This window comes from Pongo abelii, chromosome 1 (assembly GCF_028885655.2).
Source record: "Pongo abelii isolate AG06213 chromosome 1, NHGRI_mPonAbe1-v2.0_pri, whole genome shotgun sequence".
NCBI lineage: Eukaryota > Metazoa > Chordata > Mammalia > Primates > Hominidae > Pongo > Pongo abelii.
Genome location: NC_071985.2, coordinates 155907932 through 155933023, shown reverse-complemented (window position 1 = coordinate 155933023; position 25092 = coordinate 155907932). Strand labels below are relative to the sequence as shown.

Genomic DNA, 25092 nt, shown 5'->3' with positions numbered 1-25092 from the left:
ACTCTGTGTGTGTGTCTCAATCATGATGTAAAAATGTATTTTTCACTATAGGTTGAAAGATTTGGAAATTACTGGTCTGGGAGATAAGGAAAAGACCTTTTCGAGGTCTTTCTCGAAAAGATGTACATAAGCTGAGACCCAGGGCAATAAGTCTTGGATAAAGTAAAGGACCTGGGGAGTGGGAGGGAGAAATCTCCCTGGAGGTCCAGGGAATCAGGTGTGAGAGAACATGCAGTGGGTTGGAGAAAAGCCCCCTGTGGCTGCAGTCAGGAGAACTGGGGAGTGGGGGTGACACAAGGTGAAGAAGAGAGGTGAAAAGATGTCAGCTGGACAAATCTAGGTGAAGAAAGGACAATGAAGAATCAAGGGCCACTAGAGAGTACAGCTCTGGGTTGGAACTCTGGCTCTGTCACTCTCTAGTTGTGAGGACCTGGACAAGTTATCTAACCTTTTAGAGACTCAGTGACCTTACGTGTGAAAAGGGAATAGTGACTACTAATCGCTGGATGGACTGGTCTAATAATCAAATTGCCTCATTTCCTTAATTCTAAAACCTGTACTGTTATATGTTTATGATGTAATTTACCCTCTTACAAAAACTGTTACTGAGTCAATTGCTTATCTTTAAACTAAAGGAGAGCCAGACTTAGTGGTGCATGCCTATAATCCCAGCTACTTGAGAGGCTGAGGCAAGAGGATGGCTTGAGCCCAGGAGTTCAAATCCAGTGTGAGCAACATAGCAAGACCCCCATCTCATAAAAATTGTTTTAAATAAAGTGATATGATAAATGCAATAAAGAATATAAAGTAATAAATCCATTCTTTGGCTAGCAGCTCATTATTAGAGAATAGTCTCAAAGAAAGACTTAAGTCCAGTGCCCCCAAATTCTTTGTGTGGAAGAGCTAGATAGCTTTTAAATCCTAGAAACCTTGTGACTAGTCAAGGGCTGGACCAGGCAGGAGGCATGGGTCTGGTGGAGGAAGGAGGAAGAGCTGGCTGTTGGCACTGTGGCCTTCCTCCCTGGAAGGCCCAGCAGACTCCATGGGTAGCCCAGCCAGCAGATCACATTGGGGATTCTGATGATCATCGTCTCTAGCTGCCACCAAATCCAGTCATGCATTGACCTTTGCAACTCGCAGATAAGGGAGGCTGTCACTCATTTGAATGAGTTATTTAATCAAGAAAACATTTTATAAGGAATCAAGAAGGAGGGGAGTTATTTAGTTTCATTTTTTACTTGTTGGAAAATTTGAAATAAGTAGAAACCATCTCAACAGAAAACACTTTTCTCTTTTTAGTTTAATGGTTGGTTGCTAAATAAGTATTCCTAAAACACTGCCGCAATGTTAGCTATTTAGTATAATTAAATATTGTTCTGGACTCCTTGAGAAATCATTTTAAGCCGATAAGTTAGATACTAAGTCATCATACCCTTTGGCCACTCAGGAACCCATCTCACAGCAAGGCATATCCTGCTCAATAAATTCACTAAATTCTGGCCAATGAGAAGCTTTTTCTCACCAGGTCTTTCTGGCCGGTCGTCCTGGCTGGTAGAGAGGGAGCCAAAGCTTTGTGGAGTGGCTGGTGGGCCTCTTTCCACAGACATCCATCTGCCAGGGTCCATGTAGTCCCTACTCAGGGGAATCACACTTATGAATGTGGAGGATGCCAGAGTACACTGCTGCTTCCAGAAACTTTGTGCCTCTTGCCTTCGGGAAACAGTCTTAAAGAAGCCAATACTCTATTGACTTAATATTCTTAACCTGTAGCCTGCTCCAAGCTAAAAGAAACAAGTCAGAAATGGCCATTCAGGACAAAACTATTTCTGTAAATTAAAACCTAAAACATTTAGGGTGTAATGGTATTTCTCAATGTATGCTTTTCTTGAAACCCAAAAAAACAGTAGCATATGAAACATAAAGTGCAGAATATCTAACTTGCAGATCTCATGATCAGGACTTTCCTTTTGGGTGAATATTTTGAAGAAATAGAGTCATTTAATAGATTGTGATTGATAGAAGTTTCACCCTCCTTAAAAGTGGAGAAAAAAGTGGCTCAGGAACAATCTGCAATTAAGAAGCATGACAAATGACTTAGATGGCCAAGTGGTATCCTTTGATATTAAAAAGTAACTGTACTTGAAAATAACTTTATAATTGAATAAGGGTACATTAGGAAAATATGATTCAGAACCAATATTATAGTAATTAGATAAAGGAAGCATAAATGAAATAACTGCAGGAAGAATATTTCCATAGAGATTATAAATGAGATTCTGGTGGAGCAGAAAGTCCCTTAATTGTAATTTAGTGTGCACTATAGAATTATCAGCTCAGTGTGTTTCATCATATAAAAGAATATCTGATAATTTTCCCTAATAAGCACATGACAGCTCTTCATATTCTTTCATTACAGCTGATTAAGTGTAAAAACAGTAGATATTCCTTTGTTAGAAAAAGAGTTCAACAAAGAGTTTTAGAAAGACAGCACCAAGTGTTGCATTTCTATAGCACATGACCCCAAAAGGCTGTTATTTAGGAAGTCTGGGGAATTTTAAAAGTGTCACTTTAACGAACTTTTCACTTTAGTTTCTTTCGTCCTCTACCTTGCACTTTTCCCCATTTTACCCACAAAGCCTTTTCCTGTGCAGCCACATCCTCCTGTATTCAGGCTGTGGTTTATGATCTCTACTACATCACATAAAACAGAACCAGAGTTATGGGAGAGTTTCTGCCCCTGGAGAAAGCCCCCTTTGGTGTGTCCAATAGCTCTAAAAGCAGAGGGAATATAAGTGTGATTCCCAGATTAGGCTCCTGAAGCTGTAAGTGAGCTGTCATCCTCTTCCTGGGTTCCACATCCTCCCAGTTATTCACTCACCTGGATTGGGTCTAGAACACATGGCCAGTGCGTTGTCGCAGCCCATAGGTGAAAACAGCCTCTAACTTAAGGGAAGCCACTTCCTCTTCTTACCCTTTGCCATTCAGTCAGCTCTTCTCCATTCCAGCTCCTTCATTCTCAGAGGTCTTATGAATATATAGCTTTAGTGAGAAAGAAGGAAAATCATTAATACCTATGTAAGCTGAAGGCTTCTGAATTTCATAATTCCTGCCCTGCTACCCCTACACAGCCCCCAGTAGCAGAGTGTTGGAAGAATTTTCTTCATGGTTGCTAAAAAGCACTGAAAAGAATGGTGAAATTATTTACCTTGTTTGCTCAACCTAGCAACTAAAAGAGGAAGAAGAGATGTCAATGTATCAACATACCAAACTTGGTGCTTTTCATGCATGCTTGCTCATTTAGCTCTCAAACAGCCCAGGGGACAGAGATTCCTATGCTCCTTTATAGATAAGAAATGAAGGGTCAAAGATCAACAATAACTTGCCTCAGGTCATCCAGCTGGTTATGATAGAAACAGGTAAGATTCAGCCCATGTTATTCCCATCTTTAGGAGCTTTTAAATATGCTTCCTGGGATGTTACTAGGTCAAAATACAATGGAATAGGGGAATGAATGAGCAAAGGGCTTAAGAAATAGAAAGTTGAAGCCATGATCCCCAGGGATAACTAAGCCACCCATGCTGTCAGGTATTGGACAAAATGAAGGACTCCTTAAAAATGTCCTCTCTCTATTTTTCTTTTCTATTTTGGTCCTTATATGAAATGAAAATAATGATGCAAACTGATTGACAGAAGGTTTTCCTTCTTCTCAAGGATGGATGCTACACAGTGCAAGTAGAAAAGCCTTCCTGTACCTCTGTTATTCACATCACAAATGATGCTATGGCTGGGCAAAGTCAAACAGTCTGACCTTGGGGATAAGGTGTTTGAAACTGGCTAATGAGGCATGCCGTAAGCACTGAAGGAAAAGTAAAAGCAGCAACCCCCGAAGAACTGAAATTAATATCCACAGTAGTGTAGCATGGTAGGCTGAGTCATTCTCACAGGGTCAAATTAGACCTTGGTGTTATGTCTCCACAGTTATCCTAAGGTGTAGCATATGGTAGAAGCTCATTACAGATGTCTGCATGGGAAAATTAATGAATGGTGGGGTGCACCAGTTCATTCCTTAAATTTTGTCAATTTTTGGTCTCCTAATAAAAATTTTCTGATATGTAAAATGAAGCAAATGTTCAGTTAAATATAAGCATTCCTGTGGCTCTTTTCCTCTGGTCATTAGCCCATACCCAAATGACTGTACCCTTCTTACGGAAAGATATTCAATCAAGATGTTGGTGTTAGTCTACTTGAAGGCAAGCTTTCATCCTAAGTTCAGTCAATCAACCAATTGATTAATAGACAGATAAATACATGTGCATGTTTATTTATATTTAATAAGCTACTAATTATCTAGCCTGTTTGGGGAACAAGGAGAATTTCTAGTTACTCAAGTGTTCTCGTTAAGAAAGAGTTGTTAAACAGGGACTGTCATAAGAAATTGAGTTGTGGTAACATACACTTAAACATTGAAACACTGATCATCATCTTTGATGATGCAGAAGTCCTTTGAGCATCTTTTATTGTCACAAATTCAACATGAGCATTAACATCAATTATGATTGTACTGTGGAATATGGTAATGTTAGTAGGAGATGTCAATTTGGTAAAGTTCCAGATATTTACCAAATGGAGGAGAGAGGGAGAGACTCTGTTTATAGTTAGCCTTACTCCAGGAAAGAATTAAAGATGGTAGTGGGTATAATGGTTACTTTACCAGCTTGCAGACTTAATTATTGTTCCTTCCAGGAAGATATCCAACACTTGGCTCAGCACTGGCTGGTTCACAATGACAATTGCACTGGAGCTCTGTGACAGGATCAATGTTTATGGCATGGTGCCCCCAGACTTCTGCAGGTAGGATTTATTCTGCAAGTGTAAATCATCAGCCGTGTTGTGCAGGATTTATAAATATCTGATTCTGAATATCAACCATGAAACATGTCTAACTGTCTTCTTGAAGCAATTAATTAGCATGTCCCAAGTTCTCATTCTAGAAACAACAAACAGCATTTAATTATGTTATATAAAATATTGAAAGTTTTTGTTTGTACTGCAGGAGAATAAATCCATCTTGTGGGCTCCATTTATCCTCTGAATATTTATCAGCCAGAAGTAATGCAATAATTGGCATAATATTAACGATGAACAAGCATTAAGAAATATTAGTTTTACTCTCATTTCAAAGGAATGTGATAATTTTTTAATGAATTAAAGAGAGCAATTCCTTTGACAGTGAGGCCTTTTTTCTAAAATTAAAATATTTCTCTGAGCCTCCTTCCCTTGCCACATCAGTGGCCTGGGCTTGCACTTCTAAGGCCAAAAGCACAGGCATAATTATTTTGAGGTGTCACTTTAAACAGAACATGCACACATCTCTGTTGCCACCTTAACTTTCCTCCTGGCATGTGCCCAGGCAGAGTTCAGGGCATACCACAAATGCACTCAGCAACTGGGCCTGATTTTTGGAAGCCTGCTTGAAAACTCACCTGTAATTTAAAATGGTGAGGCCAGAAATTCCAGAAAGTACCCTAGTTTTTGGGACGTGGACTCAATCCTGATTTTCAAATGGCAAAAGCTGGGGTGGGGGACATTTAAAACTTGCTTTTTAAATTGTGTGCTTACTTATACTATCTGGTGTTTTATTTGTTTATTTTTTCTAACAATGCCTCAAAGGCCATGAGTCTTTAGGCAAAAGCTGCAATTTGGAGGTTTAAAGCAAAGATGAGAAACAGCATCTAATCATCCCATTACCATTTTGCCACTTTTCTCTCTTTTTAACCCAAAGATCCAACACAGCAACAATACTAATTGATATGGAAGAGTCAGGCTGCAAAGGAGGAGAGAGAGGTACAGACAGAGCAGACCTTTGATGTAAGTTCAGGGTCAAAAATGCTGGGGCTAGGCTGCACAGGTGTAAAGCCTGGCCTGGTCACTTACCCACCTAGTATGACCTTGAACAAGTCACTTAATGTTTCTAGGTCTCAGCTTCCTCATCCATAGACGTGGATGTGATAATAATAGACTCTGCCTCAAAGGGCTGTAGGCAGAGTAAATAAGCTAATACATGTGAAATGCTTGGAACAGCGCCTAGTAAGTACATGGCAAGCACAAGGCAAGTTAGCTTGGCTCCTCACCCAGTGCTGCCTCACTTAATTCACTGGCCCTGGGTCCTCGTTTAACAATCTATACACAAAAAGTAAGTTGAATGGCATAAAAAGGCAAACTGCCTCCTCAAACCAACAGGCTAACAGAGACAGTGAGAATGGCACTTATGGGCATGCAAAGAGCCATCAACATTGATGGTTATACAGCAGATATAATTATGCAATATTGCCATTAGGATGCCAGAAAGAAAAAGCATGAATAAATTGAAATGTTAATGACTTCAAGTGTTCAAGGAAATATTCCATTTATTATGGAAAACAAATGAAAGGCAAGTTAACCTGTCATTTCTCCTACTCAGAGTTAGTTCATCATGACTTCATGTACGGTAGGATGGAAACAATTTATGGAAAACACAAAGAAATTAAGATAATGTCAATGCATTACATATTGCCACTGGCTCCGGGTTTCTCTTCCTAAGCTATCATCCCCAAAGCTTTGATAGTTGTTTGCACAAGACGGTTTCAGCAAGAACTCTTCAAAAGGACCCCTATGCCCAAGTTCTGTCAGAGAAGTGGAGAGTGTCATCTGGACGAAAGGTTCAGTGCTGGAGAGAGCATCCTGCTCAGTCATAAAGCCTATTTAAGAAAGGGTAAGAAGGAAGACCAGGAGTAGCACAGATGGATTCTCCAGTTCCATTCATCTGCATTTCCAGGACATGTTGACTGGACCACCAGGCATCCAGTTTCGACTTGTTGGGTCTTGAGGCTTGTTTTCCTTGTTTGTAAAATGGGGATAAGAAAATAAGAAGATGAACAAGCAGGTCATGGTGAGAATTAAATGAGATAATAGATGTAGAGTGTTGGATGCAGTTCCTAGCACACAGTATTCAGGAAAGAGTATCAATATCATTAATATTAATAAGATATGTAAAATAATTTATATTATTAATATTATCCCAAGCACTTGAGAGTTTCCCTGAAAGATACCAAGAATTCTGAGAGGGGGGCTGGGCATGGTGGTTCACAACTGTAATCCCAGCACTTTGGGAGGCTGAGGCAAGCAAATTGCTTCAGCTCGGGAGTTCAAGACCAGCCTGGCCAACATGACGAAACCCTGCCTCTACAAAAAATACAAAAATTAGCCAGGCGTGATAGTGTGCACCTGTAATCCCAGCTACTCAGGTGGCTGAGGCATGAGAGTCGCTTGAACCTGGGAGGCGGAGGATGCAGTGAGCCGAGATCATTCCACTGCCCTCCAGCCTGGGCGACAAAGTGAGGCTCTGTCTCAAAAAAAAAAAAACAATTTTAAGGGGGGCTTCAAAGACACAGCTTCTTGCCTCCTGGAGGCTTATAATAAGCCTTACCCATGCCAAAATGTAAAGAACACAGCAAAGCCACTTACCATGTGACTATAAAAAGATGCAGCTTTTGCAATCTTCATCTAAGAGTTAAACTAGTCTGTAAACAGTACCTTCCTCACCACCAGAGAATGAAAAAGCAACTAGTAGGCTAGTCTGCTATACATCTGACCATTCCCTCTTTTATCTTTATTTTGAAAGAAGCAGAGAACTATTTGGGGCTGAAAACATGGTGCATGTATCATGAGCTCTATGGCTTAAGGAGGTAAGCTATCACCAGGGCCAAAAATGGTTGTGGATGGTTTTGTGTGGTAGCAGAGCTCACACTGGCTGGGCCCACTGGAATATAGCCTCCCTGAGGGCAGAGTTCTGTGTGTTTACTTCAGTGTTGTAGACCTAGAACACAGGACAGTAGATATTTACTCTCCTGGCATATGGCAGATACTTCATAAATATCAAGGGAATGAATGGCTGTGTCCTCTACTCTCCGTAGTGCTATAGTAAAGGGTTTTGTGTATGGATAAAAATAGCCATTTCTGCCTCTCAGAAACTCTGACTTTGAGAAAGTTACCTGACCTCACTGAGCCTTAGTGACTGATATTGGGCAAGCTACCTAATGCTCCATCTTAGAAGCCTTACCCACAAAATGGTGATGACAATTATCATATAAACTCTCTTGCATTGAGAGTTTATATGATAATTGCATGAAGTCATAGATGAGGAATGCTTAGCAAAGTCTCAGGGCCTGTTCAGTACACAGAAAGTTATGGGGTGAAGGGATTCACTGATCTGCAGTTGTGGATACTCATTGGCGCATTTTACAGAACTGGCATTATGTGGCCTCCAGCTCCTTGCAGGACATCTCATGGGCTGCTCAAAGTGTGCCTAGCCTTTCTATAGCTTCCCTAAAGTTCCCAGTGTCTCACTGCAATGAAGAGCTAGCCACATGGAGCCAGATTTCAGCAGGCAAAAGGAGAGCCAACTCTTCAGTTTGGGCAAATTAACCATTTCAGACCATAAGACAAAATTAGTACCCTCAAAAAAGTCACTAACTAAATAAACCACAAGGCTTTTATTCATTCAGCTAACTCATGTTGGGTACCAGAGAGGTAATCAGAGATAAATGAGACAGGGTCTCTGCCTTCAGTTGTCTGAGACTCAAGTGACCACAATTAAATCATGAGGTACAGAAGGTTACTCAAGGTGCCTGTGGGAGAAGATGTTCACTCTCTGCCTGTCAGTAGCATCTGACCCACTGAGCTTTATTGGACCATCTGTCTCCAGCTTTCAAACTGGACTCAGAGAAGTCCTTGCATTCCACTGATTCTATCAGGTGGCACAGGGATAAGGAGCCAGGACAACAGGAATATTGGACCCTTCCACCCCACTTGGTCAGGGGCAGACCCAGTTGGCTCTGTTTGCATCTGGACTATTGTATAAGATTTCTTTTCAACAAAAGGGCCTTTGACAGATAAGAATTTTAACAACCTCTGGTCTAAGACACAACCATGATGCTTTCCAATCTAAATCAAAATCTTTCACACTTTTCAGGAGAGTTGAATCATCACCTTATTATTGTCCCAAAGAGAATGTAAGCTGTCATATGCATGGTGTGAGGGAGTGGAGGCAGTGGGGCAGAGAGAGAAGGGCTAAATTATATCTTGGGGGAGCAAACAGCCAAGCAATCCGTGAGTGCCTGATCCCCAAGGAGAAGTGTAGGTAGCCTGGAGAGTCATTTCCCATCAGGTGTCCTGGAGGTCTGTCTTCTCATCTCACCCAAAGGGCCTGAGTTACTTCTAGGAGTCATTCATCGGCAAGAAAACTTCTAGTATCCCCTGAAAGTATTAAGCCCATGGACTTCTTAGGAAGAAAGATAGCATCACATTCACATTTAAAACCCCAAGTGGAAGTGGTGGACATATAAATGGCCATGGTGGCAGATGACAGACATATCTCATTCAAGATCTGGCAGAATCTAACTGACTCAAAGTCATTTGAATGGCATGCAGCATCTTTCATTTGGTACTGTGATGGCCTCCTGGACTGCTCTCTCCATCTGTTGTCTTCTTCCTCTCCAAACATGACTGCCTTAATAGATGACAAATCTGACTTTGGAGAGTCACTTAAAACTCCTCAGTGACTTCCCAAAGCTTTCTGAGCAGAGTTCATATTCCCTAGCTTAGCACACAAGACCTTCAGGATAGGGCTTCTGCATACCACTTTAGTCACATCTTCTCTACTGATGCAGATTTATGTGTTTATTTGTTTATTCAACCTTACTGAAAAACTCATAAAGGAACTCACCCTGCAGACACCTGTTCTTATGACCTCAGTTTGGACTGCGCATCCCCTACTTCCTTAAGCTGGCTGGTTTTCCACTGGCTCTTTACTAATAACATTAATGGCTGATATTTGTTGTGCACATACTTCATGCTGGCTCTGTGCTTAACATGAACACATGCATTATTTTCTTGAGCCTTATAATGATCTTATGAGGTAAGCATCATTAATATCACCATTTTACATAGAAGGCTTAAAGACATGAAACAGCTGCCCATGGTCATAGAGCAAATAAATAGCAGAGCTGGAATTCGAATGCGGTCTCCAGGGCTCAAGAGCCAATGCTCTTAATCCTTCAGTTCATTGTTTCAGATACAGTGGCCCTTCTTTCTCAGCTCTCCTTAGCCTCCTGTCTGAGTCAGACCTACTGGGCCCACTGGGCCTCCCTCTTCCTCTGCCTTGGCCCATCTCACTGATTGGTTTGTCCATCTCCTTTGTTTGACTCTAGGCTCCTTAAGAGGAGGGCCCTGTCTCAATCCACATTTGTATCTTTAGCACTTGTCATTGTGTCTGGTATAGAGTGTATCTTCAGTATATATTAATTCAGTGAGAAACAAAAATAAGCCCTGTCCATGGGGATGTTTAAGAGATTGATTCTAAACATTATTACTGCAAGACCAAAAGTGCCAGGCACATTAAAACTATAACTAGCAAATTCAGATTTTGAGAAGTCAATGGGGGCCACCTTGTTTTATTTTCAGCCAGGGCCAGCTCTGGGTACTCAAAGAGGGGCTCAGGCATCAGCCCCCACCCTGCCTGTATCGCCAGACTTCAGGCACATCAAAGTTGAGAAAGCTGGAGAAAATTAATGCCATTTTGCACCAGAAACAGCATCAAAATATATTATTCTGTGGACAGTGGACTCTTAAATCACGGCGTATCCATACTGTAAGCCAAATTCATTCTCTCTAGATGGCCTATAAATTGCGTGAAAAGATCTGTTGTCGTTGCTTTCCAAACTAAGTTATGCTAAGTATTTAATCTCATTTTCTATTGTAAATTATTTGTGATAATAATGGGCCAAGCATTTAAATTCTACCTAATAATCTTATTTCTGGTCATACTTAGCACATTACCAAGTTTACAACTCTCTGTTACCCATCATTTCTTGAGTATTAATTAGCGGGGTAATGATTCAGAGTGATCACTGTCATGGAACTAAATTAATATCTCATCTGTAATGTGAAGGACATCTCAAAGGTATCGTGAATATCAGAGAGTTGATGCTGCCAGAATTATTAGCTAGCGAACATTAATAAAGCTGCCAGCCTAACAGGGAAAGTTCTTACTTGGCGACAGTCCACCGGGTAGAATCAGCTTACTCACAGAAGATGGGTGTGGAATGGCAATGCCACCCATGTGGTTTACGTTTTATGAAGTAGACTTAAAATATATGGTTATGTTTCTCCCAGGGTGAGGGTGGGGCTTGGGTGATTCACTGTGGCTCTTTGTCCCATGAAGGGTGGGCAGCTGCAGGCTCTTGGTGCTCCATGCGCCCAGACACACAATGCTATTCCATGGGCTTCCAAGGTATACAGCTCTTTTCCTCCCATAAGAAGATCCAAGGACCAGAAATCAAGGCAGCAGAATAAGGGTGGCTCAGGGCACCTCCAGGACTGTGACAGATGCTTGGGAAGGACTGCTGCAGGAATGTTTTCTTCTCAATGCCTCATAGTGTCACCAAGCCCCCAGTGCAAGCCAATTGCAGAACAACCTAGCAGCTTCACAGCTATTAATTCAACTCTATTCTCTCTATTCTTCAAACATTTCCTGAGTACCTACTATATGCCAGGTACTGCACCAAGAATAGAAATGTGTTTAAAGAGAGTGTCTAAGAGTTCTAGAGACAGGCAAAGACACCATTCTTTCCTCAGGATATTTGCAGCCTTCTGCATAGTCCAGCCCCAAACCCAGTGGGCAGGGTCAACCTAGATCACACTATAGGAGAGAAAAAGCAATTTCTTTTCCTCATCCATCATAGGTTCTTTGCTGAGACTCCTAGGACAAAAGACAGATTAACAAGAGAAAAGCATACACATTTATTTAATATAAATTTTACGTGACACCAGAGCCTTCAGAAATGAAGAGCCAAAGAAACAGGGAGACCTCCTTATTTTTATGCTAAGTTTGATGAGGAAGTGGAGAGCTGTGAAGAAGTAGGATTGGACAAAGCAGGTGTGATCTAATGGTAATAAACCAGGGTGGGTGGGGGGAGGTAGCAAGGTCTGTTTGTTCAGATTCTTTTGCCATTTCCTTGTCTTTGAGGATAAGGATGTTCATTTCCTCCGGATATACTGAGGGTACCTCTGGAATGAAGGTTTATGATCTGCTTTAGATGAGGGCAAAGAAATCTTTTATGAACTGCATCAGAGGAGAATGGTGAAGGGAGGTGAAAGTGAGCTCCCTGCTTCTGTTGTTTCCTCAAATGCCAAGGTACCATATTTTGGAGCAACATGTCCTAGAGTTCACCCAGAAATGGAAGTGTCTTCCCTTTCTTGTTAGGGTTATGAGGTTTTTTTCAGTTGTAAAACTTAGCTTTAGAAGAGTCAAAAAGTGGAACATTACAAACCCGTTGCCATTAGCACCGATGGGCAGAATTGTACATGAGCACAAAGCCTCTGTTTAACACCCTGAGCAGCTTGCAAGCACCACACATGGGGCTCCTCTGTAGCAAGAGCTCAGAGGAAAGCGGCAAGGACAAGCTGCTTTCAACCACACACTGTTGATGCCAGCGAAACCTGGGTGCCATTAGTACAGAAACCCCACCTGGGGGACAGGAGTTTTTCCAAGACACAGAACCTCACTCATAAGAGTACAGAGTCAACTGGAGTCAACTAGCTTTGGTCCAAACCTTGGCTACAAAACTTCAGTTTTTCTGTGCATGAGTTTCCTCGTCTGCAGAGTAGGGGTGCTAATAGTAGCTCTCTGCTATAGTTTGGATATGTTTTATTTGTTCCCACCAAATCTCATGTTGAAATTTGATCCTCAGTGTTGGACGTGGGGCCTAGTGGCAGGTGTTTGGGTCATGGGGGCAGATCCCTCATGAATAAATTAGTGCCCTTCCTGGGGGGGGGGCATGAGTGAGTTCTCACTCTATTTGCCCCCAACAGAGCTAGTTGTTAAAAAGAGCCTGGCACCTCCCCCTTTCTCTTCTTCCTCTCTCGCCTTGTGATCTCTGCACATGCCAGCTCCCCTTCACTTTCTGCTAGGAGTGGAAGCAGCCTGGGGCTCTTGCCAGATGCCCAATCTTGAATTTTTCAAGACATCAGAATCATAAGCCAAAAAAGCCTTTTTTCTTTATAAATTACCCAGACTTGGGTATTCTTTTATAGCAACACAAAATGGACTGACACTCTCTTATAGGGGTGTTGTGAGGACTAAATAAGTGAGTATATGTGGAGTGCTGAGCCCTGTGTTCTGAGCTGAAATGGTCAAGTCCAGCAGCTTGGATGGACAATAAGTGAGGTTGTGTGCTGAAAGCCAGGCAGTGGACTGTCTCCCTGGGTGTCAGATGCTCCCTATCAAATGGGAGCTGCAATACTTGCCTCAGAGGGCTGATGAGGATGTAAAGGAGATCACATCAGTTAAGCACAGAGGCTGAGCAGGTACTTACAAAATCAGTTGTCTCAAACTTGGCTGCATATTAGAATCTCAAAGAGTTTTCCACCATTAGAATCTTCTAAAAAGCTTTGTTGTTATGATATGTATTATTTTAAAATATATGTTTATTTTTGTTTTAAATAATTTTAGAGTTACAGAAAGGTTGCAAAAATAATACTGAGAGTTCATATAACATTTATCCAGTTTCCCCTAATGCGGATTTGCATTCCTATGGTTCAATGATCAAAAGTAAGAAATTAACATGAGTATAATGTTCAGCTAAACTACAGGCATTATTGAGATTTTTACCAGTTTCTCTACTAATGTCCTTTATCTCCTCCAAGAACGAATCCAGGTTCCCTTTGCATTTATTTATCAGGTGTCCTTAGTCTCTAAATCCATGGCAGTTCCTCAGGCTTTCCCTGCATTTCATGACACTTTTGATGAGTACTAGTCATGTATTTCATAGAATGTCCTTCACTTGGGGTTTATCTAATGTTTTCCTGTGCTTAGATTGAGGTTATGCATTACTGAGAAGGATGCCACAGAAGCCATAGGCCCTTCCCAGAATCTCATAACAGGAAGTATGTGATGTCCATATGTCTTATTACTGGCAATGTTAACCTTCATCACTTGGTTAAGGTAATGTCTGCTGGGTTTACCCACTGTAAAGTTACTATTTTTCCCTTTGTCATTAATAAATAACTTGGGAGAGATACTTTCAGGTTATGCAGATGGCCTATTTCTCCTCATCTTTTTCCCCATTAATGTTTGTTCATTGGTTCATCTTGCCTGCGACAATTACTGCAACGTTCTGAGGATGGTTTCCCAGTCCCTCATTCTTTCTACATTGTTTACTGGAATTTTTCTGTCATGAAATGCTGTTTCTTCTCCATTTATTTATTTATTTATTCAGTTATTTATTGAAATTATCATGGACTCATGGATATTTATTTTATTTTATTGGTTTTATAATCCAATACTGACATTGTTTATTTTGGTTCAAACCTAAGACACTTTCTAAAATACCTGTGCCTGAGTTCCTCTCCAAGTCATCTGAACCAAAGTCTATGGGGATGGAGCATAGGTATTTCCTTAAAGCTCCCCAAGCACACTAAATGTTAGTTCCCTCACTCTCCCCACCTGCTTCCTCTAAAAAGAAAAAAAAATTCTTCCTCACATCATTCTGCAGGGCTTGTTCTCAAACTGGCTGTCAGAGTGTGGATGGCAGGCTGCAGCCACTTGGGGAACTGGCTCTGTGGTTATCTCCATTCCTGCCTCCCCAGCCCACATATCCTTTCCTTCAGCTCACCGGGCCCACAATGGGAACTTGAGCACCAGAATTTCTTTTACAACTGCTTCCTCGTGTAGAAATTCTGCTGAGGTTTATTGTAGTTTTCACTGAGGTCAGGTGAAGGAAGAAAAAAACTAGGGCAGCCTTTAGAAAGTCAGGTTTGAGAAAAGACCCAAGGAAGTATGACCTTCAGCTAGGAGTGTCTTTCTAAATAGCATAGTGAATTTAGTGAATTCCAGCTGATGGCAGGCTCACAGCTGGGGGAGATGTTCCTGCAGTTTCCAGCACTGCCTTCCGAGTCCCAGAAAGCACTTTTCTGCTGCTTGGACAGAGTTTTAACATGTGGAAACAACTCGCTTACATGAATAACTTACCTTGACACCTCTGAAATCACAGTAACCAAATATGTAAATTTAATTCTCCTTTTAGGGGATCAATATGGAGTCAGATAAGTTTTTTTTCCAAAGAGATGGTCTTCCTGAATAAGGAAATTGATCCTATAGCGTCTTTAGTTGGTTTCCAATTACCCCCTACTCCTAGGTGCCAAATCAATCTCATGATATTTTTAGAAACCTAATTGTTTCTTTAGTCAGATTGATGCCAATAAAATGTCCAAAACTTAGATGAATCAAATTTAAAAAGTGATTTGTGATGGAATAAAAGCTTAACCCCAAGCATACCATGACAACATGAAATTGGCATTGTTCCCCCAAATTATGCCATGTGAATATGGGAAGATATGTCTCACAAATTTTTATTTCTTTCTTCATAGTGGTCAGCTTCAACCTGAATTTTTGTTAGCAGGCATTTTCTGTGTTGAAAACACCTTCTATTAAAATTTTAATGAGATTCCAATTTCTAGGGTAAGTAAATTAATAAAATCTGCAATAACTAGTCAGGAAAGGATCCAGTGTTTCACTATAGAACATAGAGATAATTCCAAGACAGGCATATTAGAGATGCAAAGTGTTAATTCAGCATAGCATCCAAACCAGGATAAGGAATGTTTAGATGCTGCATGACAAAAATAAATCTCTCTTCCTGGAAGAACTTTAACCTAAGAGGAGAAACAGCTCAAAGGTTTATTGTTGTCAGAGCCACAAACATGACACCCCTCTTGATAAAAGACTTCGATCCCTGACCCCAGTAAAGTTGCTACTCTAAAAGCTATTTGTGTATTGATCTCCTCTGAAGAAAACGAATAGGTGTCTGGCAGGATGAGCATCTTTGGGAAACCAAGTTATTATACTTAGAGGAGAGCCCAGGTGACCAAAGTGGGAACCCTAGGGCATCAGGCTCTGAAAGATGATTTGCAAGATGCTGGGAAGCCTGGGCCTTTTCTCTTCTTAGTCTCTGCAACAAGGCCAGCTGCTGAGCATAGCTCAAATTAGGAAAGTTTGTCTGCCAAGAAACCTTGACTAATCTTACCATTCATTCTTCAAAAGACAGAAGAGGTGGGGTAGACTGGCCTGTTTTAGAAACCAGTCTGAGACCAAGACTCTTTAGTGCATAAATATTTATTAACCCTCAAACAAGGGCACCTACCACCCCCACATGTTAATCCTGTGCACACCATCTTGAAGAAATGAGCCAGTACTTCCTGTTTGAGGCTGAGACAGAGATATAGAGGCAGAAAAACACTCAGAGACTCTCAGGCCACCAAACAAGGACTGAGGATGTAGAGTTTCTGGACTAAAAGACTGTAGACTTTGAGTACATAGGCCCTCTGAAGCACCAAAAGAAAAATCGTGGCCTCTTGCTTGCTGTCTTCCTTTTTCTCCCATAGGATCAAACTAGGATCATCAACTTTCCATACTCAGAGAATAAATTTGCTGTTTAGCTGCTAATTCCATATAAATTTAGAAGTTTGCTGTTTAGCTGCTAATTCCACATAAATTTCTTTCAACAACAGTATTTTTAAAATTATTTATTGAGCACCTACCAGGGACTGTTCCAGGAATAAGACAAAACACTGCCCTCATGAACACCCAATAAACAAGTAAACAGCAACAACAATTCCAGAGAGCAATTGATGCTATAAAGAAAATGAATTCAAGTGAGATGAAGTGAGGGGAGCAAGTGTCAGGTAAGGCCTTTCAGAGAAGGATATTATTTGAGCTAACACCCAAAGGTGAGGAGTGAACTCAGAGAGGGTATTCCAGGCAAGTGACCACCATCAAGTGCAAAGGCCCTGAAGTAGCGATGAGCTTTGTAGAGTTGACCAGAAAGGCCAGTATGGTGGGAACATAGTGAACAAGGCTGGGTAGATTAGGAGAAGACTTAGAAGAGGAGCCACATCATAATGCATCCCAGCAGCCACGCTCTCTGTATAACTGGAAGCCTCTGGAAGCTTAGTGGAGTGGGGAATGGGAATGACATATTTTGTTTTGGTAATACCTCTACGGCTGCTTATGGTAAATAGACTGTAAGAAGAGTGAAAACAATACTACTGTTGTGATTTATTAATATGTAGGGTCTAAATCTGAGGAGACTGAACGTTCTGCAGCTCATTTTCAATCTTTTTGATGAAAATGATGGTCACTGATTTTATTTCACAACCTCAAAACCTCTCCACTTCCTTATTGTGTAATCAGAAAAACCATTTGTTGAAACCCATTTAACTAGAAAATACAATTTGTGTTTATCAGCTTATTAAAGATAACACCTTACCTCAATCAGTCAAACGAAAAAAAATTTTTTTGCTTTAATCAGTTATCTCAATTTCCTCCTACAGGGATCCCAATCACCCTTCAGTACCTTATCATTATTATGAACCTTTTGGACCTGATGAATGTACAATGTACCTCTCCCATGAGCGAGGACGCAAGGGCAGTCATCACCGCTTTATCACAGAGAAACGAGTCTTTAAGAACTGGGCACGGACATTCAATATTCACTTTTTTCAACCAGACTGGAAACCAGAATCACTTGCTATAAATCATCCTGAGAATAAACCTGTGTTCTAAGGAATGAGCATGCCAGACTGTAATCCCAGGTATTCACTGCATCAGACACCGAGACCCTGAACTTCCTGAGCCACCAGACAGGAAAGAGTAGCAGAAAACAGCTTCACTCCTCAGGAAGTACCATGGACAGATGCCTACCGGGCATGACAAAGCAGTGCAGTTGAATTGTAAGGAAAAATTCCGGAATTAATGCATCCTAATGAATGTTGTCCCCTTCAATGGCATTACCTTAGGAGCTGAATATTCAATTCAGTTATACCACTATGACTAAAAACAGTTTGGATCTCTTAGTATTGCCTTTGAAACTGCAACATAAGCAACTCAGCAATATTAGTTGCATTCCTTTATGGAAATACCATGTCAAAGACGTTTTTCTATCAAGTTGTATTCTTTCCTGTTCTATAACCTTTGTCATCTGTTAAACTGTGTATGTGTGATTTGTAAAAAGCAGGCTGAAACTATGGACATGATTTCTGAAGAGCACATCTCCACTGACTTTCATAAAGCAAATGTCTAATATTTATTGAGAGTTTTTTAGTGCAATCTGGGTCAGTATTTTTATAGATTACGATTATGTGGTAATTTATCCTTCCTAACTCTTTAATCCTGAATGATGGTTAGAAATGGCCTAGAATTAGGTTACTCTGTTCACAATGCTCATTGTTAGCATGCAATTGGTATTTGACTTGGAAGTGTTGTGTTGTATTTTTTGAACCCCTAGGCTTCAGGAAAACTGCTCTTTTGTAAAAAGAATAGCGATGACATTTTCTAATGTGCAGAAATGTTCCAAAAGGACAAAATTGAAAACCAAAAACTATGTTATTAAAACAAAAAAATGCTAACAAGAGAAATTTAAAGGTAGTTTTCTTTAGTAATAATTTATGTAAGTGTCCTCTCTTGAGCCCTAGTTTCCTCTTTGGCAGAATGATGTCACTGTACCAGACAACCTCTTAGGTTTCATCCCAAATCTAAACTTGTGGCCTCTTCTTGACCCATTTGAAGACCCTGCACTTGGAGTGATGGGGCCCCAACAGTAGCAGGAACTTTATTTTGGGGAGCCTTATCTACATTCATATGACTTATCTCACTCTTGTGGTTAAAACTGCACTTCTTCCTGGGTTCACATGGGCTAAAATCTACCCCCTGCTCCTCTCAAAGCATCACCATCCACCTCTTCCCCAGCCTCTCAACACAAAAACACAGGATACACACACACACACACACACACACACACAAAAGACATACTTCCAAGGGGTTCCCTGGCTACAAGAGCAAAGAGCTGCCCTTCTGTGAGGAAAAGAGACTACAAAGACATGCCCTATCATTCAACTCATTTACGTTATGAACTGTTTAGACTCACTACAAATCTTCTTAGATTATATTCATTACCATTCCCTGGTCCGAAGGAGTATAAAGGACTTATTTTAATCAGAGCCAAGATAAATTCATATTATAAGTTTTTATTTAAACAAATAATATTGTTCAAAAATAGTCTCATAAATATACTAGTGTTTTCTTTACACATGACTTAGAAGGCATTAGTTTCTCTAATGCCAAATTTGAAGGCACCAGCAAATATTATGTATGAAGACTGACATTGTTTTACAGACATGACCTGACTTGTGATTAAAGAAGTTTTATTGCATTACCACTTCTTTTCCCTTTTCTTAATTAGCACGCTAACTAGTACTATTAATTACATAGAGTATTGTTGTTAAAATGCAAACACAATCAAGGTACTCACATAACATAAACAAAGTTGATATTGTTGTGTGTGGCTTGGGCTGTTCAAAGCCACTAAGATTGAAATGGCTGTCCAAAACATACTGGAATATGTTCTTTAAGTTTTCTCATAGTTTTTAAAGGGACTATGAATTTTATTCCAACACATTGTCTTCCACAGCATGGACTCTGAACACATCATATTTTATCAACATATGAAAAAGTGTATTAATTTTATACAATTTACTTATAGGCCACCTTTATAATCACTTGAAGACGTTATGTTGTTCAAACATAAGTGGCTCCTTTGACAATTTCTATATTTGTGGAAATTTGGAAAGGCATAGTTTCAACATGTAAGAATGTAATTATATTGCCTCATCTAATAATATCTCACATATCTGTCTATCTTCAGATGTTAGATTTTCTTTATTAAAAAAACCATCATTGTAGCTCCATCTTGTTTGTAACTTCTCCCTCTCAAATACTCAACAGAATGAAGAGGCCAAATTCTGAAAATCCTGGCTTCACTGGGAAATGTTTTAAATCTACATGTAGCTAGGATATGTGATTTCATATTTTTTAAAAATGTGACGTAAATAAGTGTAAAAAATTACCACTTGCAAAGTGGTTTTATTACAGCATTAAAGAAAATGACTAGAATTCTGATAGATTGTGCTGATGAACCTGGTTGTGGGCAACTGAATTCTTGTCTTGCCACTACCATTTCATGACTGTCATCTTAACACTATTCAACACCATTAAATATAAACTCTGATATAAAAGATGACTACAGAACCATGTTTACAGACCTTGGTGATTTCAGTATCTGATTGTGTTTGATGCCTAAGTCATACTCGTTATGTTACATACCTTTTTCCTCTCTCCCAGCTGTGTCATCAGCTCCCTCCTGGCTTTTAAGACCACAGTAATACAATGCCACAGCTGGCCAATCCATGGCTTCTGTTATTTCAACACAAGAACATTTGGCAGAGGCCATTACAATAGATAGCCATTATGGGCAAAGATACAGGAATTTGCAAACAAAATCAATCACTTCAAATGGCCCATAAAAAGAGGAATCTCAGATTTAATATTCTACAGTAAATATTCACCCAAGAAAGCATACATTAAAAGAACATTAGGAGGTAAATATTCAGCATGCTGCGTGGAGACTTAGCTGTGTGATTTCCATTACCGTTAATGGGCGTTTGGCAACTAAGTCCCTGTGCTTTGCTAACCCTGGTGTGTACTCCTAAGGGCTACACATAAAACCTGAGCAATTCAGGGACTTCTGAGGTCATCAGATTTCAGAGTAAGATCTTTTCTTTAAAAAAAAAAAATAGATGAAAGCAAAACACAACGTACTGTACCTAAAAGAGAAATTTGTGTGGTCTCTCACAATCCTTAGGTTACTGCCAGATTTGTGTATCCTTTGTTTTCTGAAGTTCTCTCCATTACTGATCTATTTGAATGACATGAGAATGGAGCGAAATAATCTCATTATGAAATAAAAACTCCCCTCAAAAATTAAAATTACTGACTTAGAAGATGATGAATGCTAAGTAAAAGTAGAAGGAGAAAGCTGAAATTCTATTAGGATTAAGACAGTGTTATTTAAAGGCATATGCTCCCATTTAGTACCTGCCTAAATATTTGCCCTTGTGTAAGAGCAAACTCATTTCAGAAATATATCCTGAATTCCACCAGGGTGATAGTTCAAATTGTTAAATAAACCTACTCTGAAAGAAGGGTCCATGTTCCTATTCTCTCTCTGCAGTGTTAGGAGGTGATGTTAACACTCTACAGGTTTTGTATCTGACCCAATCATTTCTTCCATTCTCATTGCTTCTCTCTTAAACCTCATTGTATCTCTTTACTGTCATTTTCTCCCGATTGTCTTCTTTTGTCTACAGTGTGCTCTTAAACCAGCAGTCTTTGGGGCTGTTAAGGTCTTCCTTGTAGGTTTTTAAACTAAAGATCTATCTGGGGAACAGATTTGGGGTAGGTCCTGCCAGAGTAATGACCATGGTAGGTGGGAGGAATATATCTGGCTACCATACAAGGTACTTCAGAAGTACCATTATGGTTTGCCCAGGGCCAAGTGGGGAGTGAAGAAGAGGGGTCCCCAAGACACAGACTTCAATGCTAAAACCAGGGAAGTCCTGGGCTCCATGACAGTGGCTCACCCTATCAGAAGGCCACCTCAAAGAGAACTATAATAATAAGCCCTGGGGGGCAGGATGTGTGAACAAATTGCCTAGGTGTTAGCACATGCCAGAAGGTACTTTGGAATGGAAAGAGGTGAGAGTGTCTCAAGGTTTAAAAATGAGCTCACTCATCCCACCTCTTTTGTAGCTCTTTTGTAGCTCACTCATCCCACCTTCTCAGGGTGTTGAAATGCAAATGCAAAAAGGCTGAAACCCTGTTTCTTTCTACTCAGTGCCCTAATATTATATACTACCTTGAATTGTCCTTTGTCTTTTTATGCATGTGTCCTGTTAGTCTAATTAGATGGTAAGCTCCTTGAGGGCAGAGACTCTTTCTCCTTTGTCTCTGCAGCCTGTACCTAGTATAGTGCCTTGCACACAATAGGTGCTCAATAAATGTCTGCTGTTGATGATGACCTCTTAATGTTGACCCACTGGATTAGTAATTGGGTATAAACACATCCTTCTATTTTAAAAGTACAAGAAATGCAATATGTTATGATACAGTAAAATTTTAAGTGGGTTTTTATAGGGTTAGTTCTTAAACCTATAATGTTTTTAATCAACAGAGCTGACCTAGATTTCAGTAGGATAATGTTGCTGAATTCATTACATTTGCTAATCCCGGCTGTACTGAGCACACAGGTGAAGTAAAGTTCAGCAAGCTTTGTGTTTTCACTGTTAGTGAACTGCTTTTAGCACAAATTAAATTTAATATTGACAAATGCTATACCATCTGCAGAAAGGCGGAAGAACAGCTTGGGCTCTGACTTCTGTGGTTCAACGACAAAAGGAAGGCTAAAATGAGACAGGTTATAACCTGCTTTAAACTTGACAGCTTTCTAAAGCTGCTGGGAATCCAACTGGTGGTTATTGAAGGACTATAAAAATTAAGTATACATTTATCTTGAAAACGAAATGAAACAAACAAACAAAAAAACATTTTGTTTCCATGAAGCAGATCCAAAATGGTTTCATCTCTACCAGAATGTGAAGGGAAAGGAGAGCCCTTGGGAAAAGCTGTCCTCAGGCGGAGCATCGCAGGCTCCTGAATCACCACCTGGCCAGAACCTGGTGTTCAGTTACATCCCAGCTACAGGAGAGGGCAACAGGCAGGCAGTAAAGGTGAGTCAGCTGCCACCTTTACTTCTACAAAGGACCATATCATTCCCTTCTTGAGCATGTGGACACTCTAGAATTCCTCTTTCATCATCTACTCTTCCACATACTTATTTAAATGTGTGATCTCAATTTCATTTTTTAAAGCACAGGAAAAGGGCTAGAAGATACTAAACTGAGAAGAGTGCTTATTTCTAAATGGAGAGGATCACAGATTTTCTAGCATTTTCAAAATTTATATTATAATCATAAAATGTTATTTCATAAAATTTTAAGAATGTCTTTGCTCACAGCATAAGTTATCTGAAGGGTTAGTGTCTTTAGTCCTGTGCCATGTGACTAGCTCTTTAATTTCAAAACCAAATATAGGAAATCCATAAGATTGAGTCAAAATTTTTATAATTATACTCTACCTACTGAATATCTTCTGCGTTTTGCACAATGTCTTTTGTGACATATATGTTATTTCACCATAATCCTATTATCCCATTTTGCAGACAAGCAAACTGAAACTAACAGAAGTTGTGTGTCTGGCCCCCTGGGTGATGAAGATGAGAACAGACACATAGCATGTTTTGTACCGAGCATTCTTCTATGTGCTTCATGTATATAAACGCATTTAGTCCTCACAATAACCCCATGACATAGGTTCTTTTATCATTCCCCTTTACAGATGCAAAAATTGAGGTACAAGGCACTTCAGTAACTTACCCAAGGTCATGCCTCCATTAAGTGGGAAAGGCAGGTTAGAAGCCAAATGGTCTGTCTCTGGAGTGTCTGTTCTTTGTCACCATGTACTTCTTGGCAGAAATTTAATCCTATAGGCAACAATTTCTATTAGAATATTCATTATATAATATTCAATACACACCAAATAATGTGATGAGTATGTATATTATGAAGGAAACATAAAAAGAACATTATCACTACTTTTGAAGCTACCTGAGTATTTCTTCTATTGCCTTAAATTATTTTATTTACCATTTTCTTGCTTTCTAAATGGTTTTATTACATACAGATATTAGTTTTGTATATTTATAAACATTATAAGCCTGTTAAAATGTATATAGTCTTCTGAAACTTGCTTTTTCCCAAGATTTATCCATATCCTTTGCATATACAACTCCAGTTTATTTGCACTACTGTATAATGCCATCATGTGAATATACCATAATTTACTTTAATCCATTCTTTTAGTAAATATTTGGGATTTTTGCTTGTTACTAATATGTACAATGCTTGTATGAACGTTCTTAGAAAATTCTAGTACGTTTGCAAGAATTTTGTAGAGTGCATACCTAGGAATCAAATTGCTGAGCTATAGAGTCAAACAGTTCACATGTGCACGATATTGCCAAATCGTTTTCCAAAGTGGTTGGACATTTTATACTTATAACAGTAGTTGTCCACATCCTTGCCAACATTTGGTATTTCCAGACTGTAAATTTTTTACCAACTGGTGGATGTAAATTATATCTCATTATGATCTTTACGGGTATTTCCCTTATTTTTTATGTAGTTTAGCATTTTTTCCTATTGTTAATTCTCTATGAGTGTTACTTCATCTGTGAAAATGGCTATTCATCTTTGTTCACTCTTCTTCTGGGTTACTCTGCTTTTTGATTTAAAGAATTCTTAGTATATTCTTGATACTATTTTTGTTGATTCTATGTGTTATAAATATCTCCTTCCAATTTGTGGCTTGTCTTTTCTTTTTCTCTATGGTGCGTTTCAAGAAACAAAACTTTTACATTGTACTGTTTATGTCAATTTCATGTTTTCTATCTTACATCATTAGAGCTTCTTATTCCTTATTTAATAACTCTTCCACCATTCTTAATCATTAACTATTTTCCTATATCTTATTCTAGAAATTTTGAAGGTTTTGTCTTTCACATGGCAGTTAGGGATTTATTTGCTTGTATGATGTGAGGTAGAACTCACTTTTGTTTTTATATAGATACCAACTGTCCCAGCCAGCACAATTTACTGAAGAATTTGTTTTTCCCTAGTGATTTGCAATCAAATTTTCATATATATGTGGGAATTTATTTCTGCTCTCTGCAATCTGTTCAATTCTAATCAAATTGACTATCTCGTTACTAATAAAAATCATGGTCTTAATTACTATAATTTTATAATAAATCTTGATATCTTGTGGTAAAATTTCTTCCTCACCTTATTCTGCCTTCGGGGAATGTCTTGCTTATTCTGTTTTTTTGCTTGTTTGTTTGCTTTAGTTATAAATTTTTACCGAGGTAAAATTTTCATTCAGTAAGTACACAAATCTTATGTTTATAGATTAATGAAATTCTATATGTCTATGCACCTGAGTAACCACTACCAAGGTCAAAATGTGGTACGCTTCCATTATCCTGGAGG

General features: G+C 39.5%; 1 protein-coding gene and 2 long non-coding RNA genes across 7 annotated transcripts in view; 1 reads left to right on the top strand and 2 right to left on the bottom strand.

The window, feature by feature from the left end:
* ST6GALNAC5 (ST6 N-acetylgalactosaminide alpha-2,6-sialyltransferase 5) overlaps positions 1-23428 on the top strand; it is a 201972-nt gene extending 178544 nt beyond the window's left edge. For 2 of the 5 annotated variants that reach the window (XM_002810689.6, XM_054532960.2), the window contains 2 exons: positions 4744-4851; positions 17428-18510. In XM_002810689.6, coding sequence (XP_002810735.3) covers positions 4744-4851; positions 17428-17659 — 340 coding nt within the window. In that variant the 3' untranslated portion in view covers positions 17660-18510. Of the gene's footprint in view, positions 1-4743; positions 4852-5782; positions 15707-17427; positions 18511-22549 lie in introns of those variants that run through there. The other 3 variants (XR_008514240.2, XR_008514239.2, XM_054532961.2) reach the window with 3 other exon arrangements.
* LOC134759439 (uncharacterized) lies at positions 2420-4919 on the bottom strand. Its single transcript, XR_010135636.1, has 2 exons — positions 4712-4919; positions 2420-3039 (listed from the first exon to the last, which is right to left on the bottom strand). It is a non-coding gene; the product is annotated as an uncharacterized LOC134759439 (long non-coding RNA).
* LOC129050534 (uncharacterized) lies at positions 18381-23528 on the bottom strand. The gene is made up of 3 exons (XR_008514241.2): positions 23422-23528; positions 20755-20846; positions 18381-20344 (listed from the first exon to the last, which is right to left on the bottom strand). It is a non-coding gene; the product is annotated as an uncharacterized LOC129050534 (long non-coding RNA).
* Between the last annotated feature and the right edge of the window lie 1564 nt (positions 23529-25092).